Source organism: Capra hircus, chromosome 16 (genome assembly GCF_001704415.2).
Source record: "Capra hircus breed San Clemente chromosome 16, ASM170441v1, whole genome shotgun sequence".
Lineage (NCBI taxonomy): Eukaryota > Metazoa > Chordata > Mammalia > Artiodactyla > Bovidae > Capra > Capra hircus.
Genome location: NC_030823.1, coordinates 49,699,313 through 49,716,884, shown reverse-complemented (window position 1 = coordinate 49,716,884; position 17,572 = coordinate 49,699,313). Strand labels below are relative to the sequence as shown.

The window sequence follows — 17,572 nt, the reverse complement described above, 5'->3', positions numbered from 1 at the left end:
GCTGTCACCGCCGGGGAGCGTCGCCAAACGCTCCGACGTCCCGCCCCCTTCGTCCGGTGCAGCGGGTCGGAAGAGTGGATGGGGCCAATAGCAGTCTCAGGAGCTGCTGGGCCGCGTGCGCTCCAGCGATTCGGCGTTAGGCAACCTGGGGGATTGGCAACATGCGCTCAACCGGACCGCGGCGGGAGGACTGGGCGGGTGCTAGTGGGGTGGGCGCGGGAGCTCGCGGGTCTGCGTGAAGCTGCGGCGGCGTTTCCCCTGGGTGGGCACTTTGCATCCGCTCCCTAAGTCTAGTCCCGCCTCTGCTCCCCCGCCCTGGGCAGCCTTGCTAGGCTGCCTGGGCGGGGCGAGAGCTCCGGCGCAAGCGCCAGAGCCGCCAGGGGGAGTAGACAGACTGGGTGCGCGCGCGCGTAGCCCCACGTGCGGTCCCAATCTACCTGGCTTTCCGCCTGTCCCGCTCAGCTCCTGCGGCTCCACCTCGTCCAGTCTGGCTATGGGCGCGGGCTCGGTGCGGGCGCGCTACCTCGTGTACTTCCAGTATTTGGGAACGGACTTTAAGTACGTCCTCTGAGCCTCCTACCCGTGTCCGCGACCCCCTCGTGGAGCCCGGCCCCGCGGGGAGCACCCAAGCTCGAGCCGGAAAGCAGCCGAGGACAGGCGCCCGAGGGGATGGCGGAGGCTGAGTTTAGGGTCCTCACCTCCAGCCTCGGGCCCCGGCCGCCAGGGCTGGAACGGCCGCCTTTGATCACAGTGGGTGGAGCGGGCGGGGCCCCGGGCGAAGCAGCCTCCGCGCTCTAACTTCCACCTTCCCTGCCCGCAGCGGGGTCGCGGCCGTCCGGGGCGTCCAGCGCGCCGTCGGAGTCCAGAACTACCTGGAGGTGAGATCCAGGCCCGTGCCCAGAATGGAGGAGGGCGACCCCGGGGAGAGGCAGATGGGAGCCCGGCCCATCTGTATCTTACCCCTAGGAGGCCGCAGAGCGGCTGAACTCGGTGGTGCCGGTGAAGTTCACCATTTCCAGCCGCACGGATGCTGGGGTCCACGCCCTAAGTAACGCGGCGCACCTGGACATCCAGCGCCGCTCAGATCTGCCACCCTTCTCCCCTGAGGTCCTGACGGAAGCCCTCAACACCCACCTGAAGCACCCTGCGATCAGGTGAACACTGCTCTCCTGGGATCCTACACTATGGCAGAGGCGGGAGGTGAGGACAGAACTCCTTGGGGGTGATGGGGGAGATGCCAAAGTGTCACACCGCTGCGGCAGGGGGTCATTCCTGGTCTTGCTCCCACAGGGTGCTACAGGCCTTCCGTGTACCCAGCCACTTCCATGCCCGCCATGCAGCCATATCCAGGACCTACCTGTACCGCCTAGCTACCGGCTGCCCTAGGCCTGACAGGGTGCCTGTATTTGAACGAAACCGGTGCTGGGCGCTTCAGGCAGAGTGAGTGGTTTGAGTGAGTGGTTTGAGTGAGCAGGGGCTTGCCAGGCCTGCCTGGCCAGCCATTCACTCCTGACCACTCATTTGGCTCCCTGCAGCTGCTTGGATGTGGCTGCCATGCAGGAAGCCGCCCAGCACCTCCTGGGGACACATGACTTCAGTGCCTTCCAGTCGGCTGGCAGCCCAGCCTCCAGCCCGGTGCGCACTTTGCGCCGGGCCTCTGTGTCCCCCGACCCCGCCAGCCCCTTTGTCCTCCCCGAGGAAAGCAGGTGAGAAGAGTAGCCCGCACTCTGGTCTGGAGGCTGCAAAGGCTAGATTTAGCTTCAGCACCTTCCCTAGTGCTGCATTTGGGGCTCCCTGGGTACCCACCCATCCAGCTTCTGGGGAGAAGAGGGTGCCTGTCAGCCATGGTGTGGGCCTTCTGGACCCATGAGCCTCGGTCCAGAAGGCAGAGTACACTGCCTGCCCTGCCCAGAGCTCACCAACTCGTAGACGAATCCTGGTGGTCAAGGACAAGGTTCTCCTTTCGGAGAAACACCAGGCCAGTGGTTCTGGTCTAGGCTGACAAGGGTTGTTTCTACTGCCCCCCACCTCACCCCATCCCCACTGTCCTAGGGCCTCCAACCATCCAGCAGCTACTGGATTCCAGAGCCTTCCCAGTTAGGCCCAGCCTCCAGCTCCTGCTGAAGAGCCCAGGGCTGCCTTCCAGTTGCCTCTGAACTCATATCAGGACCTCAGCCCCAACAGCTCTGCAGTCACCTCACAAGCACTAGTCATCTGGCTTTAGTCTCCCTTTCACTGGGCTCAATTATAGTAAAGGGGGCATGGGGGGGACGGCGTTTGGACCCCAGGGTGGGAAGCCATAGGTCACACTGTGAGGCATCCATGTTCCCAGGCGGTTGCAGTTCTGGAGCCTGGAGTTTGAGAGCCAGTCCTTCCTGTACAAACAGGTGGGCTCCGTCCGGGGGTCTTCCCTGGGGGTGGGGCCTGGGGCTTGAGCAGCTGCAGCAGTGTTTGCTTTGGGTCACAGGTGCGGAGAATGACTGCTGTACTTGTAGCCGTGGGGCTGGGGGCTTTGATGCCTGCTCAGGTGAAAGCCATTCTGGAGAGCCAGGACCCCCTGGGGAAACACCAGAGCCGTGTGGCCCCTGCCCATGGCTTGTTCCTGAAGTCAGTGCTCTACGAAGGCCTTGGTAAGAGAAAGTGACCTGAGGAGGTCCCTGCTACCCTGACTGGCTGACCCTGCCCAAGGCTGAGCCTTCACCAGGAGAAGGGTGCTTAGTGGCAGTGCCATACCCCAGGAAAGTCCAAAGGCAGGTAGCCTGGAGTGGGTGCCACAGCCCCTCAGTCAAGCCCCGTCCTGACCTGGCCCTGGGTTGGGGCAGGGGGCGGGGAAGCTGAGAGGATCCAGACGGCAGCACTGGGTGGAGGGACTTGAACTCTGGGGCAAAGGCAGGGGCTCTGCAGTTCCATGGAAGGCTCTCGCCTGGCCCCTGCAGAAACCTTCTTGCCCCCAGGATGACCTGGGGTCTGTCCATAGGTCCTACCTCCATGCAGCCTCCTCGCATGCCCTCAGAGACCCAGTATAGAAGTCACAGGTAACCCTCTGCTGCTCCGCTGCTTGACCCTGCCCTACACCGTGCAACGACCACAGCAAGCCTGTACCTGCCACAAGTCCCCACCTCCCTGGGCGCTTGCCCAGGTGGGCTGCCACAGAGGAGTGGTGCAGGAGACAGGCGGAAGCATCAGAAAGGGAGACGCCCAGACAGCCTGTGGTGGTTTTTATTGGAGATCAACACCCCAAGAACCCCCACCCATCTCCTGGGAGGCCAGGAGTAGAAATAAAAGGTGAAAATCCTCCCAGATCCGTTTCTTTGGCCAAAAGCAGCCACTTGAGCAGGTACGTGGCCCTGTGTTCTCTACACAGATGAGCGGTGGGATCTACACCCAAGGACACGGGGAAGACGGGGGCATAGACGGTCCTGGAGCAAAAGCCAGGTTCCTCTACTGTCCACGGGGCTTCAGCTGGCCTGGGGCAGGCCTTTCTTGAGCAGAGATGTAAGGTAGCTTCCTAGCTCCTCGTCCTGCAGCCACAGGCAAGAAGGGCTGTTTTTCTGTCCCCCTGACCCGCCTGCCCCGGGTGATAGGGAGACCCAACCAGTCCTGCCCTCACCTGGTAGGTCCAGGAGACCAGTAGCACCTTGGTGCCTGGGTCCTCAGAGTGGGCAGCGGCCTGGACTAAGATGGACTCCACGGTCACGGAGCCGTCAGGAAGGTGCTGCACGCAGTGGTCCTTGAGGACACTGCAGGGAGTCCCAGTGAGGCCCAGCCTGGCGCCCCTACGTGCGCCCTGCACCCATGGGGAAGGGCGGCCAGGGCGCCTACCTCTTCAGGTGGCTGTACACACGCATGGCCATCTCCTGCTCCTTGCGCGTGTCGTGCAGGTGTACACGGCAGGTGAAGCGCAGCTGGTGCTCGGCCAGGCCCAACTCCTTGAGGGCCTGCTCTGAGGACACGAGCCGGAAGTTCTATGGGGCAAGAGTGGGTCAGAGCTGGCAGAGACAGCCCCCCAGCCCCATGGTGATTGCAGCACTCACACTATCCTTCATGATCAGGGTGCCGTGCAAGAGCCGAGGCTTCTTGGCATCAGGGAGCAGCCCTGTGTGGATGGGGCACTGGTCAGCACAGTAATTAGGGTCACCTGCCCAGCAGCCACCCTGCCCCCTAAACCCCACTGCAGCTGGCCTTGCCGCTCACCCTGTGCCATCTCCCGCTTCAGCAGCCCCAGTGAGATGCCCACAGGGATGCTGGGGCTCGTGGGCAGCGTCACCGTCTCGCCATTGGCCGGCATGTAGCAGTTGACCCCTGGCCAGGAGATGGAGAGAGCCTCAGTCCAGGCTGGAGGGCCCCGCCTGCACCAGACCCCCTACTTCCCTACCCTTGCCTGGACTGCCTACGGAATTCCTGCTCAATCTTCTGCTTCAGAAACTCCATCTTCTTGGCCTCGCCGTGCACCAGCAGCACATTCTCTGGCTCCGCCTGGCCCACCAGCTGCATGATGCCCTTGGCATCCGCGTGGGCACTGAAGGACATGTACTCCACCTGCATCTTGACCTCCAGCTGTAACATCGCAGTATGTGGGCCATCAGCACAGGTGGTAGTTCCGAGGGCCTCCACCCACCCAAGTGGGATCCACAGGGCTGGTAGAGAGAGGTGAGGACTCACCACCTGCCGCCCCTCCATCTCCAGCTTGCGCTGCCCACTAAGGATCTTGTGACCCACGGTGCCCTGCACGCAGTAGCCAGGCATGATGACCTGTGGGAGGGAGAGATGGATGAGTGGCTCCCCTGCACCTCCTGCTTCGGGGCTTCCTCCTGGGACATTCCCCCCACCCACCCTTCTGCCCACCTGAACCTGAACTTTTGATGGAGGGCCCTTCCCTTCAAGGCCCACTGCAGACCCTGGAAAAGCAGGCTCAGTGGTCTCAGCACAAGCCCACTCAGGCCTGACCCCCATGACGGCGCTCAGGAAGCCATGGGCTTTCCTGCCTGGTGCAGATGGTCCAAGACACAGTGAGAGTCAGCCTGGGTCAGACCTCAGGCACCAGCATGCCCAGCCTGCTCCTCCTAATGGCAGCAAGCCCCCAGCCAGGGCAGCCCCTGCCCCCAAGGAGCCAGCCCTGGGGCCCAGACCCCTCACCATGTTCTTCTCGTTCCCTGCCCACTTTCGGAAGATCTGTAGTGACTGGCCAGCATGCAGCATCCCCGGGGTAGCAAACACGACCTTCGGGGCAAGTGTGGGGACAGTCAGGGCAGAAGATGCTCCCTCTGCCCTCAGAGCCTTCTGCCCTCCCATCTTCCCAGAACAGAGGCACGCCGTACCCTGCAAGCAAGCCTGAGCCTGGTGGAACTCCCTGCCCACCCCCCCACCCCCCCAGCTGCACCAGGGCACACCATGGGTCCTGGGCTGTCAGCAAATGCCCGGTCAAAGGCCTTGATGTGCTTGAACTCAAACATGTTCCTCTGCACGAAGGTCTTCCGTATCTTCTGGTTGGTCCAGGGGATGAAGAGTTTGTAGTAGTGATTGGCCTTCTCTGTCAGGCCCGTGGAGAAGTAGATGGGGGCTTTCAGGTCCATGCGCTCCCTGCAGCCAGGACAGGGCATGGTGGGGAGACTGTGGAGCAGGGCCAGCCAGTGGCCCCCAGTGCCCTCAGCCTGGGTCAGAGTGCCAGGAAGGGCGTTCCCCCACCCACAGCTAGCAGCACAGGGCTTAAAGCAACCATTCTGGGCTGCACCTACCAGAAGGTCTCCAGCAGGATGCAGAGCTCCTGAGCACGGCCCAGTGCAAACACAGGGATCAGCACCTGTGGGGTGGGGCTGTGAGGCCAGCTTGGGCAGGAACCCCTGGCCATGCTGTCCCCCTCCAACTGTATCAAGCCCAAACATCCACACAGTTACTCCCTGTGGCCACCTTCTCAGAAGATCATCCCTGCTGGCAGCTCTGGGGGCTGGAGGCCCTGTGACAATTGTGTGTAGCTCCTGTTCTGTCCCAGCAAAACTGACCAATGGTCAGCAGACACTCTGGCCAGCCCTTCATTGGGGTCTGAGGTATGAGGGGTGAATAAGCCCTGGCTGAAGGGTCTTCCCAGAGCTGAGCAAACCTTCCTCCCTCTGTGCCCAGAACACACAACATCACTGCCCTGACCACATGCTGGAAAGCCAAAAAACCTGTGCAGCTGGGGAACATGTGGCAAGTCCCACCTGGGGGCCCTGCGCCCTTGCCAGCTACCTTCCCACCACGCTCCACAGTCTCATGGACCTTCTTCAGGAAGTCTCGCTCCCGGCAGCGCTTGGAGTCACGGATGGTGGTGGCGTAGGTGGACTCTGTGATGAGTAGGTTGGGGCGGCACTTATCAATCCAGGCAGCTCTAGAACACAGGTGGGTGTGGCCAGGGGGAGACAGTCCACACGGTAGTCAGGCTGCACACGGCCACGGCCCTCCTGTACCCTCTGGTGGGCAGCCTGCCTTCTTTGCACAGGCCCAGGCCGCAACGCTTGAAGGGAGATAGGAGGACACCCAGGGGACAGTGATACAGACCACTCAGGTACCCGACACACCCCCGAGGGTCACTATACCCTTGCAGGGACCTCCATGAATGAAACAAATGCACAGGCCTACTTACCCCAAATGCCGGTCTGGGGTCATGTTGTAGTCCCCCTGGCAAAGAATGTGGTGATGAGGAGGAGCCTCCTCCCTCTCCTCAACCAGGCAGCCCTTCCTGTGCCCCAAGTTTCCACTGACCGTGTACACCACAGACTCTGAGCCCACTTTAATCTGGAACATGGCTGCCCCCAGCACATGGCCCGCATAGTAAGCCTTGATTTCCAGCTCATCATCCACCTGCAGAGAAGAAGGCTGACTTCAGGTCTGTGAGCTGCACCGGTCAGAGGGCAGGGAGGTGGAGTCTGGGACATCATTCAAGCCTTTCACTATGCTGGTTTTTTCCATATGCAACATCCAGTTCTGGTCAGAAGCAACTGGACACAGGAAATGGGACAATAGGGAAGGAAATGGGAGAAACAACAGTCTATAGAAGCAGACTCAGGGCACCTGGGGTTTTCAAGCACAGGCTTTAAAAGGATTGTTTTTAACACATTCAGAGAAAGAAAGAATTAAAAATATTAGCAAAAAACTAGAAACTATTAAATACAGTGGAAATCTTAAAACGAGAAACTATAATCCAAACTAAGATTTCAGTAGAGCCATACTACCCAAGGCAATCTACATAGTCAATGCAATCCCTATCAAAATACTGGGGCTTTCCAGGTGGCTCAGTGGTAAAAAATCTGCCTGCCAATGCAAGAGATGCAGGTTTGACCCCTGGGTTGGGAAGATCCCTGGGAGGAGGAAATGGCAACTCACTCCAGTATTCTTGCCTGGAGAATCCCATGGACACAGGAGCCTGGTGGGCTGCAGTCCATAGGATCACACAGAGTCAGATATGACTGAGCAGCTGAGCACACAGCACATCAACATAACCACTTTTCACAGAACAAGAACAAATGATTTTAAAATTTGTGTGGAAACACAAAAGACCCTAAAAAGCCAAAAGAATCTTGACAGAGAACGTAGCTGAAGGAATCACACTCCCCAGTTTTAGACTATACTGAAAAACTACAGTCATCAAAACTACATGCTAAATGGAGAGAAAAATGGAGAAAAACAGAACTGGAGTTACCACGCTCCCTGACTTCAGACTACTACAAAGCTACAGTAATCAAAGCAATCTGATACTGGCACAAAAACAGAAATATAGATCAATGGAGCAGGACAGAAAGTCTAGAAATAAACCCACACACTAATGGTCAATTAATCTACAACAAAGGAGGCAAGACCATACAATGGAGAAAAGAGAGTCTCTTTAATAAATGGTGCTGTAAACACTGGACAGATACATGTAAAAGAATGAAACTAAAACATTAACACCACACACAAAAATAAACTCAAAACAGATTAAAGGCCTAAATGTTAAAGTGTAGACACCATAAGACCCTTAGAAGAAAACACAGACAGGATACTCTCCAACATAAATAGCAGCAGTATCTTTTTGGATCCGTCTCCTAGAGTAATGGAAATAACAAAAGTAAACAAATGGGACCTAAATTAAACTTAGGAACTTTTGCATAGCAAAGGAAACCATAAACAAAACAAAAAGACAACCTACAGAATGGGACAAAATATTTGCTTATGATGCAACTGACAAGGTATTAATCTCCAAAATACACAAACAGCTCATACAGCTCAATTATCAGAAAAACAACTCGGGACTTCTCTGGTTATCCAGTGGTTAAGAATCTGCCTGCTATTGCAGGGGACGTGAGTTTAATCCCTGGTCCAAGAAGATTCCACACGCTGCAGGGCAACTAAGCCCATGCACTACAACTCCTGAGCCCATGTGCCACAACTACTGAAGCTCTTATGCCCTAGAGCCCATGCTTCGCAACAAGAGAAGCCACTGCGGTAAGAAGCCAACACACCGCAACTAGAGAGTAGTCCCTGCTCACCACAACTAGCGAAAAGGCTACGCACAGCAACAGAGACCAGTGCAGCCAAAAACAAAAATTATTTTTAAAATTAAAAAAAAAAAACCTCCAAAACCCAAAAATGGGCAGATCTAAACAGACATTTCTCCAAAGACATACAGCTGGCCAACATGCTCGTGAAAAGATATGTATCACTGCTAATTAGTATAGAATTGCAAATCAAGACTACAATAAGGTACCACTTTACAAAAAAGTCTACAAATAATAAATGCTACAGAGGGTGTGGAGAAAACAGAACCCTCCTATACTGTTGGTGGGAATGTAAACTGGCGCAGCCACTATGGAGAATGGTATGGAGGTTCTTCAAAAAGCCAGAATTAAGAGTTTCCATATGATCCAGCAATCCTACTCCTGGACATACATCCAGAGAAAACAATAATTCGAAAAGATAACATGCACCCAAATGTTTACTGTTTACTATTTACAATAGCCAGGATATGGAATCAACCTAAATGCCCCTCGACAGATGAATGGATAAAGATGTGGTATACACAGACACACAGGACTACTACTCATTTTAAAAATGAAACTTCGCCATTTATAGCAACATGGATGGACTTGAAAGGCGTTATGCTAAGTGAGATAAGTCAGATAGAAAGACAAATACTGTATTATATCACTTAATATGTGATAACAACTAGTGAATGTAACAAAAACAAGACTCACAGACATAGAGAACAAACTACTAGTAGGGAAAGGGAAGAGAAAAAAGGTGAGAAGCATGGGGGATTAAGAGGTACAGGCTCTTATGCATAAAGTAAGTTACAAGGATATGTTGTACAGCACAGAGAAGAGCGCCAACGTTTTACAATAACTATACATGAAGTGTAGCCTTTACTGATCTCCTAAAGAAAATCAGTCCTGAATATTCACTGGAAGGACTGATGCTGAAGCTGAAACTCCAATACTTTGGCCAGCTGATGGGAAGAACTGCCTCATTAGAAAAGACCCTGATGCTGGGAAAGATTGAAGGCAGCAGGAGAAGGGGATGACAGAGGATGAGATGGTTGGATGGCATCACCGACTCAATGGACATGACTCTGAGCAAGCTCCGGGAGTTGGTGATGGACAGGGAAGCCTGGCGTGCTGCAGTCCATGGGGTCGCAGAGAGTTGGACACAACTGAGCAACGGAACTGAACTGACTGATACATGAAGTATAGCCTTTACAAACAAACTGTGAGTCACTATACTGCATACCTGCAACATATAATACTATAAGTCAATTATATTTCAAGTTGAAAAAGAAAATTCAACAGATGAATTTAACAGCACATTATATACAACCAAGAAGAGAATTAATGAACTAAAATAAATAAAAAAGGCTATCTAGAATGAAATACAGACATGAGGACAGTGGAGGGTCTGGAGGAGAAAGATCTCCAGTCAGCCTGGAGGAAGCTGGGGGCAGTTCCAGGGCCTCACACCTGAGCAGGAAGGGAACAGGTGGAGCCAGCACGGCCACCTGCCAGTCTGCAGGAAAGGATAGAATCCCACAAGCCGCCCAAGAGGATTCTCCTACAAATAGCAGGTGGAAGACATGAGTCCTGGTAGTACCTGCTGCCCTAGAATTCTGAACCTAAGGGAGAAAGTCTTTAATGATCAAGGCGAAATAAAGCCATCTGCAGATAAATAAAGTTGAGAGCATTTGTCACCAGCAGATCCATACTGATGCTCTTCATTGCAAATACAAAGTGAAGACCACAGGAAGGAGCAGGGACACAGCTAGGGTAATGGAGATGGTACCTAGCAAATGGTGAGGGCCTTGGGACCTCATAGGCTGACAGAATTAAAATCCTGCTATGTGGAAACCAGAGCTGGTGAGCACGAGAGGGGTAAGTGAATTCAAGATGCTCTGAGATGCTTTCATTGTCCAGGAAAGAGGCAAAAGTTCCAAGTACCTTAGAGCTGAGTTGTCATGGATGTGTTTTGTAATCTCTGCCACAAAAAGAATTACAAAAGAACATATAATTACTTATAAAATAAGAAGACAAATGGAGTTTTAAAAACTCAGTCCGGAAAAAGACAATAAAGGAAATAGAACAAGATGGACAAACTGGAAGTAAACAGAAAACGATACACCTAAATCCCAAATTATTACACGTGGAGTGCACACCTCTCCTATAGGATAGGCCATCAGGTTGCATTAAAGCCAAGCCGTGGAAAAGAGTCACATTTAAAATATGATGCAGAGGGACTTCCCTAGTGGTCCAGTGGTTAAGACTCTGCACTTCCACTGCAAGGGGAGCAGGTTTGATCCTTGGTCAAGAAACTAAGATACCACATGCTACACAGTGCAGCCAAAAAACAAAAATAAAACACGCTGCAGAAAGGATAAAAGTACTAAGAAGGGCAAGGATTCAAGGTGTGGGAGGGGCGAACTTTCACCAGAAAGGCATACTCGAAGATAAAGCATTATTGAGGATACAACTCAATGAATGATTCAACTCAACAAAGGGTTCAATCTGAAAAATAAGATGACCCCAAATGTCAGACTCATGAAAAAAAGCAAAACCTAGACTCTTGAGAAGAAACAGACAAATCCATGATCCTTGTGATAAATTTTACATTTGATGTCACTCGCCTGCCTCAAGTCTTACCCCTCCACCCTGAGTCAGTCCACTGCAATGAGCCCACACTCTGGTTTCTGACCTGCCCGGCCTGCTCCCGTGTACTCAGATGGCACAGTGGCCCTCTTTGGCATCTTCCACACACTCAGGCAGAGCCAGGGAGTGGCAGGAGCCCTGCTCAGTACTGGATCTGAGCTGGGCCCCACGCTCACCTTCTGCCTCCAAGGGTCCCTGGGATGGCAGCAGAGTGAGTTGGGGGCAGGGGTGGGGAACTGACCTGCACCGTCTGGTGGAGGTGGACAGCCACCACTTTCTTCATGCAGTCCTTGATCATCTGGGACGTGAAGAAGTTGGCCTCGCCCTTCTTGTCCACGGCAATCTTGCGGTAGTCCTCCAGCAGGATGGGGCAGATGGCCTGGGTGGGCTGGGTCATGTAGATGGGCCCATCGTAGCCCACCATCTCACTGAAGTAGGGGAGTGCCCCGCAGTGGTCCAGGTGGAAGTGGCTGCAGGCGCAGCACCAGTCAGCTGGATGCCCCCCAACCCTCCACCCAGCAACCCTACCCCCATTCCTCTGCTCACTGAGGGCCTGCTATGTGTCAGACATGGCCCTGAACATGGGAGAGGGAGAGGGCAAAAGGGACTCAGGCCCAAGTGTCTAGCGATGCCACCAGCAGGCAGTTACTATGGGGTCAGCTTCACGTTCCAGGAAGGAACAGGAAGGGGCTCAGGGCAACAAGAACCAGTATGCCACTTGGGTGGGTGGCTGGGTCTGCGGGTGGGGAAGGCGCCCACCTGATGATCACACAGTCCAGAAAGTCGGTCAGTCGGCCACTGCGGGTGATGTAGGAAAAGTCGGGGAAGCGCCTCTGTGGGGGGAGAAGCAAAAGTGTCAGGATGCCGCCTGCCCAGGGCTCAGGTGACTGTGGGGCAGCCAGGGCTGTGGGGATGGCCCCTGGGTCAGGGTGCAGTTGAGCCTGACACCCACACCCTGCAGGCCCACTGAGGCCACCGACTGCTCAGAACCCCTGAGCATGTAGGGCAGAAGTCAGGCTGCTGAGCCAGTACCTGAGAGCTGAGACCCCACAGCCATGCCCTGGCTCCAGTACAGTCTGACCCATGCAAGTGCTCCACTTGTTGGGTGACGGTGGGGGCTGCCCTCCTACCAGTGCCCACTTGCCCCCGTTCCTCCTCCATAGTCAAAGCCTGCGACTCTGAGGCCCAGGTCCCTCGGTGATGACGCCGAGGCGCAGGCTGGATGCCAGGCCGCCCACCCTTGAGACTCACATCGTCGCTGAAGCCCATGTGCATCCCGCAGTCCAGCATGACGTTCTTGCCCGCAATGGACACCAAAATGCAGCTTCGGCCCACATCCTGGCCAGCCCCTGTATGGGAGGACCAGTCGGAGGGACAGCCATGCCCACCTCTCTCCCACTGCCCAGTGAGGATTTGGGGTGAAAGAAGCAGTAAAAAGACAGGACTGTTCAAGGGTGCGCGGTGAGAAAGATGTCATAGGGAAAAAAGGCTGGCACAAGTGAGTGGTGAGAAAGATGCCACAGGGGGAAACAGGCTGGAAGGAGAACCCTGCAGAGGCCCCTGGAGAGGAACCAGGTGTGAGGAGAGCATGGAGCTGAAGCAGCCAGAGGGGAACCGGAATCAACAGGTAGGAGAGGTGTGAGGACACCTATGGCGGGGCGGGATGCGTGCTGTGCCCTGGACGGCCAGGGGCAGACCACTGCAGCGGGAGGCTGGGTGGGCTATTCTGAGAATGCACCATAGAAGAGAGCATGTAGAGCTGCGGGGGACAACCCTGCTAGAAGACGCTGCGGATATATGGCCGTGGCAGGGGGGCAGGTTTCCGGAAAGCCCCTGTCACCTGTGCACAGAGACCCTGGCTGTTCCGATTCTGAGTGACCTGCTGTACCTCCTTCGCACTGCTGTACTGTTTTTAAACTATGCACTTATATCTTCCGCAAAGGGCAAGCTGGGGGCGGGAGAGACGTTGGTTTTTGTTTTTAACGCTGCGCCGGTCAAGCAAAACAAGGTCTGACTGACGTGGGGTGAACGGCCCACGGGTAAACGGAGGCTGCAGGGAAGCGGGGCTCGAGACATATGGAACAGGTGGAAGGCAGCGAGTGCGCGAACGCAGAGGCAGGAGGAAGGTGCACTAAGCACTGGCGCCGGGCGGGGGGCCGCGCGGCGAGGAAGACGCGTCCCGGGGTCCCCGGACCTCCGAGTCCCCTACCAGCCTTCCTCGGGCGCTCCTTGCGCCGCCCAGCACTCACCCAGGGGCGTGACCCTGATCTCGGGCATCCTGCTGGGCAAGCCAAGCGAGCGGGCGGGATCACCCCGGTCCCACGAGACCCCGGCGCCCGCGACCCGGTCCCGACCACGCGCGTCTGACTCGCGGCTACGCACGGCGCAGGCGCATTCCCAACGGCGCCAACTTCCGGCGTGCCGGACGGAAACGCTGACCCGCGCAACGGGCTTTCTGATTGGGCGGCCAGCAGCCAGTCCCGGGCGACGGGGCGGTAGGGCTGTGGCCGACGGCCGGGCCGCCCGCCCCGTGGCTGCTGCGGCGGCACAGGTGAGCAGCGGTGGCGCAGGTGAGTGGGGCGCGACGGGCTCAAGGCGGCGCGGGGAATCCCAGCCCAACCGAGCTGGGCCTGGGCCTTGCCGAGGGGTCGGAGCGGGAGCCCTCAGGCGTGGGAGGAGGCGGCCGAGGACCCGGCTCCAGCGCTGGCCCGGACCCCGAGCCCCTGTCCCCTCCCTAGGGACTCAGCTGGAGCAGGACCCGCGCAGGACAGGGGCCCCACCCTACCCGAGTCCTGGGTCCCAGCCTGGCGCCACCTGGAGCCCCCTTCTCAGGCGATATTTCCGGGACTTCCCCGCTCCCACCCGCTGGGCCTGGGGTGCCGGAGGGTAGCCCTCTTTTCCTAGGGACCTTCAGCTTGCCGTCAGTTTCAGGATGAGCCCTGACCTTGGGGCCATGGGCTGCCCTTGGGGGAGCCTTGGCGATTCCCTGCATCACCTCCCCGGAGCTGGCAGCCTGCCCGACCCCGCTGCGCGGCCACTGCCCTTCCTGTTGTTTCCAAGCTCTGAAAGGCTGCTGGCACCTCCCGTTGACTGCTGGCTCAGGTTCCAGGCAGGAAGGCCAGGCCCACAGGATGGCTGGTGACCAGGAAGGTAGCCCTGAGGGCCTCAAAGGCCATCTGTCTGGTGGACAGGACACTGAGGCCCTGAGAGGGGAGGAGTATGCTGGAAGCCTCCCATTGTCTTTTTCCTGAGGCCAGGCACTGCTGTCCCCCACACCTGAAGATGGAGTGAGCTCACGACCGGGCCCTCCACCTAGTGCCAGGCATGTGGCAAAGGCATAGGGCCTGCAGGGCCTCAGCACCCACTGGGCCCCATCAGAGGCTCCCAGCAACCTGGGTGGTGGGCAGGGCAGGGTGTGCTGGCCCATTTTCCCTAAAGCTGTGGGACAAGATCTTAGGTCAGTGCATGACTTGCCCATGGTATGGAAGGGACCCACATGTGCTCTCTTGGCTGGGCTCTCACCACAGCTCAAATGGCCTCCTCTCATGCAGGCTCTTACAAGCCTTCCAGCACTGAGGGCCCAGGAACCCCTGTGCCCAAAGGGTGAGAGCTTGTCCTGGACAATGAGATGAGACACAGCCTAGTCCGCAGGGCCCATCAGAGCCACACCACAGTGCAGCCCTGGGCACTCAGGGAGGCAGGGGCTGGGGTGTCCAGCAGCACCTGCTAACCTTGGGCACTTGGGTGTTTGTGGCATGCCTATGGGAATGCCAGCAGAATCTAGAGGAGTTCTGTGGCCTGGGGCACTTCTGGAGTCCCTGGGACCGGGAGAGGGCCTGTGTCCAGCCTTCTGTGTGGGACATGACATCTCCTTGCCCTCTTCCTACATTCTCACCAAGCTCCAGTTACTGTAGGGGTGGAACATCTGGTGTCTGTCCTCTGGCAAACGCTGACCCCACAGCCTCTGTTCTGGGTTTTGGGATATAGCTTCAAGCATGGAAGGTCATGACGCACCCCACCCCCCCGCTTCCACCCACGGTCTGTCTCTCCATGGTTCTCGTCCTTTTACTTGCTGTGTTGGACTTCCTGTCTTTGTTAAAAACCACACACGCACACACCCACCACTAGGATGTCACCCCAGTGGGCTGGGCTTTGGTTGCACTCACAGTGCACCCAGGTGGCTGCCTGGCTCTGCGTGGGGACTCAGCAAATACTTCTCCAGTTAGTAGGAACAGACACACCCTGGAGAGACACAGACTATAAACAAGCAAGAAAACCTGAGCACAGATGCTTTCCACAAGTGAGATGTATCAGGTTTGGCAAGGCTGAGTTACGGGGGGGCCATGCTAAAAGCAAAGGGCCCTGCTGTGGCCCAAGCAGAGCAAGGTGGCTTCTGGGGAGGAGGGGCTGACCTGGGGGTGGGAGTTCTTATGGGTTTTCACTGGGGAGCCATGGGATCCCAGCTGTCTCTTCCCAACTGCCTCCACTCCCCCTCCCCAAAATAATGACCCAAAGAGGAGCCTTCTCACCAGGAGACAACCCACAGCCCAACCCCCTGTGTGTTCCAGCTCCTGTTGAAAATGGATGACTTGGAGTCAGAGTTCAATCTGAAAGTCGTCCTGGTCAGTTTCAAGCAGTGTCTCAATGAGAAGGAGGAGGTGCTGCTGGAATACTACCTCGCTGGCTGGAGGGGGCTGGTCAGGTGCGCGAGGGGCTTCCCCGGCCACACGTCCCACCTATATCCCGTCGGCCCAGTGCAGGTCGGCCATCCTCACTTCAGTCAGGAGGTGGGAGTGGTCTCGCCCACACCCAGGCTGAGAGTGCCTGCTCTCTTCCTGCAGATTCCTAAATAGTCTGGGCACCATCTTCTCATTCATCTCCAAGGATGTGGTGACAAAGCTGCAGATCATGGACCAGCTGCGAAGTGGCCCCCAACAAGAGCACTACAGCAGCCTGCAGGCCATGGTTGCCTACGAAGTGGGCAACCAACTGGTGGACCTGGAACGGCGCTCACGCCACCCCGACTCAGGCTGCCGGACAGTGCTCCGGCTACACCGCGCGCTGCGCTGGCTGCAGCTCTTCCTGGAGGGCGTCCGCACAAGCCCTGAGGACGCACGCACCTCCGTACTCTGCACTGACTCCTACAACGCCTCGCTGGCCGCCTACCACCCCTGGATCATCCGCCGGGCTGTCACTGTGGCCTTCTGTGCGCTGCCCACACGCAAGGTCTTCTTGGAGTCCATGAATGTTGGGTCTTCCAAACAGGCTGTGGAGATGCTAGACGAGGCCCTGCCCTTTATTGAGCGTGTCTACAACATCTCCCAGAAGCTCTACGCCGAGCATGCCCTACTGGACCTGCCATAGGGGCTGGTGGACCCAGGTGGGGTGGGCTTCCCTTGATCCAGAGGTGGGCAGGGCAGCCAGGACCCATCAGTCCTACCATGGAACTTTCTGGGCTCCCCTGTGAGCTGAGCTTGTCAGGAGCCACTCAGATTGTGCACATGGGCCTCAGACAGGCTTCAACAGAAAAGGCAGTCACTGGCCATCTGCTCTGTACCCAACCTCTCCCTTGCCCAGGCATCTCATCTTTACCCTCTACCAAGTTACACCCATGTAGTTAGGCCTCTTCTGGGTGGGTGAAGTGCTGGAGGTTGGGGGGCAAGCAGGATCAGTGTTCATGGAAAAGCTGCCCCTACTTGGGGGTCAAGTCTGTGGGCTGGGGAAGTCACAGGGCCTGGGATGTAGTGTTTGCCCACCTGGGCTGCCTTGAGCCTTCTGTACCATCTAGCTGACCCCAGGACAGGGAGAAAACCCCTGGGCAGGGGTCAGCTCTGCGGGATTTCTCCCTGCCTCTGGCCTCCCCCTTAGCTAGGGGTGCGCATATCCTTGGCTGTGACAGCAGGACCTGAAGCCCCGAAGGAAGGCCTGCTCTGCCTCCACTGCCCTGCACGTACACAGCGGCCTCCTGCAGCCTCAAGTCTACACAGCACAGCCCTGGATGAGAATCCCTAGAGCCCAGGACTCCTCTGGGCCAGCGCTCACTTATCCCTCCTCAGTGTCCACACATCCAGATGCTGTGTCCCCTCTTCCTGGCCCCATACTGCTCTGTCCCCATGTAGCTCAGGAGACCTAGAATGACACAACATGGGAGGGAGCCTGGGCCACTTCACCTTGGTGACAGGCTGACAGGTGACCACACCCAGCCTGGCCATCATCCAGTGATTGGGGGTCTGGCCCCACCCACTTCCTCTTTGTGAGCCCAGGATGTCAAGTGCCAAGGGGACAGTATCCACTAAGAGCAAATGTGTGTAAGTATGAGCTTTCAGGGACCATAGGCACTGTAATACAGGTGATGGCTTTCCCAAAATAAACAAATTGCACTTACAGAATGAAGTAATGCGCTCCAGGACAAGGGTGCTGCCAGGCCA

The 17,572-nt window shown here is 56.7% G+C and overlaps 3 protein-coding genes across 8 annotated transcripts; 2 read left to right on the top strand and 1 right to left on the bottom strand.

Moving 5' to 3' along the window:
- On the top strand, nucleotides 7–3,295 carry PUSL1 (pseudouridylate synthase-like 1). 4 transcript variants are annotated; one of them, XM_018060538.1, is made up of 8 exons: nucleotides 11–558; nucleotides 821–878; nucleotides 967–1,154; nucleotides 1,291–1,440; nucleotides 1,536–1,706; nucleotides 2,333–2,387; nucleotides 2,468–2,630; nucleotides 2,978–3,295. In XM_018060538.1, exons 1-8 carry the CDS (start codon nucleotides 494–496, stop codon nucleotides 3,037–3,039), a joined length of 912 nt encoding a protein of 303 aa, XP_017916027.1. In that variant the 5' UTR covers nucleotides 11–493; the 3' UTR covers nucleotides 3,040–3,295. The 4 variants fall into 4 exon arrangements, with proteins under 4 accessions (XP_017916030.1, XP_017916029.1, XP_017916027.1 ...); XM_018060539.1 differs by having other exon boundaries at nucleotides 22–558; nucleotides 2,955–3,295; XM_018060541.1 differs by lacking the exon at nucleotides 1,536–1,706 and having other exon boundaries at nucleotides 7–558.
- CPSF3L (cleavage and polyadenylation specific factor 3-like) lies at nucleotides 3,202–13,546 on the bottom strand. 2 transcript variants are annotated; one of them, XM_005690788.3, is made up of 17 exons: nucleotides 13,394–13,546; nucleotides 12,396–12,493; nucleotides 11,904–11,977; nucleotides 11,386–11,614; nucleotides 6,739–6,837; nucleotides 6,620–6,654; nucleotides 6,226–6,364; nucleotides 5,736–5,800; nucleotides 5,391–5,580; nucleotides 5,137–5,220; nucleotides 4,663–4,752; nucleotides 4,395–4,557; nucleotides 4,195–4,302; nucleotides 4,035–4,096; nucleotides 3,823–3,965; nucleotides 3,611–3,740; nucleotides 3,202–3,521 (listed from the first exon to the last, which is right to left on the bottom strand). In XM_005690788.3, exons 1-17 carry the CDS (start codon nucleotides 13,419–13,421, stop codon nucleotides 3,459–3,461), a joined length of 1,800 nt encoding a protein of 599 aa, XP_005690845.1. In that variant the 5' UTR covers nucleotides 13,422–13,546; the 3' UTR covers nucleotides 3,202–3,458. The 2 variants fall into 2 exon arrangements, with proteins under 2 accessions (XP_005690845.1, XP_005690846.1); XM_005690789.3 differs by having other exon boundaries at nucleotides 6,256–6,364.
- Nucleotides 13,597–17,527, top strand: CPTP (ceramide-1-phosphate transfer protein). 2 transcript variants are annotated; one of them, XM_018060543.1, is made up of 3 exons: nucleotides 13,597–13,695; nucleotides 15,713–15,846; nucleotides 15,986–17,527. In XM_018060543.1, exons 2-3 carry the CDS (start codon nucleotides 15,725–15,727, stop codon nucleotides 16,506–16,508), a joined length of 645 nt encoding a protein of 214 aa, XP_017916032.1. In that variant the 5' UTR covers nucleotides 13,597–13,695; nucleotides 15,713–15,724; the 3' UTR covers nucleotides 16,509–17,527. The 2 variants fall into 2 exon arrangements, with proteins under 2 accessions (XP_017916032.1, XP_017916031.1); XM_018060542.1 differs by having other exon boundaries at nucleotides 13,611–13,714.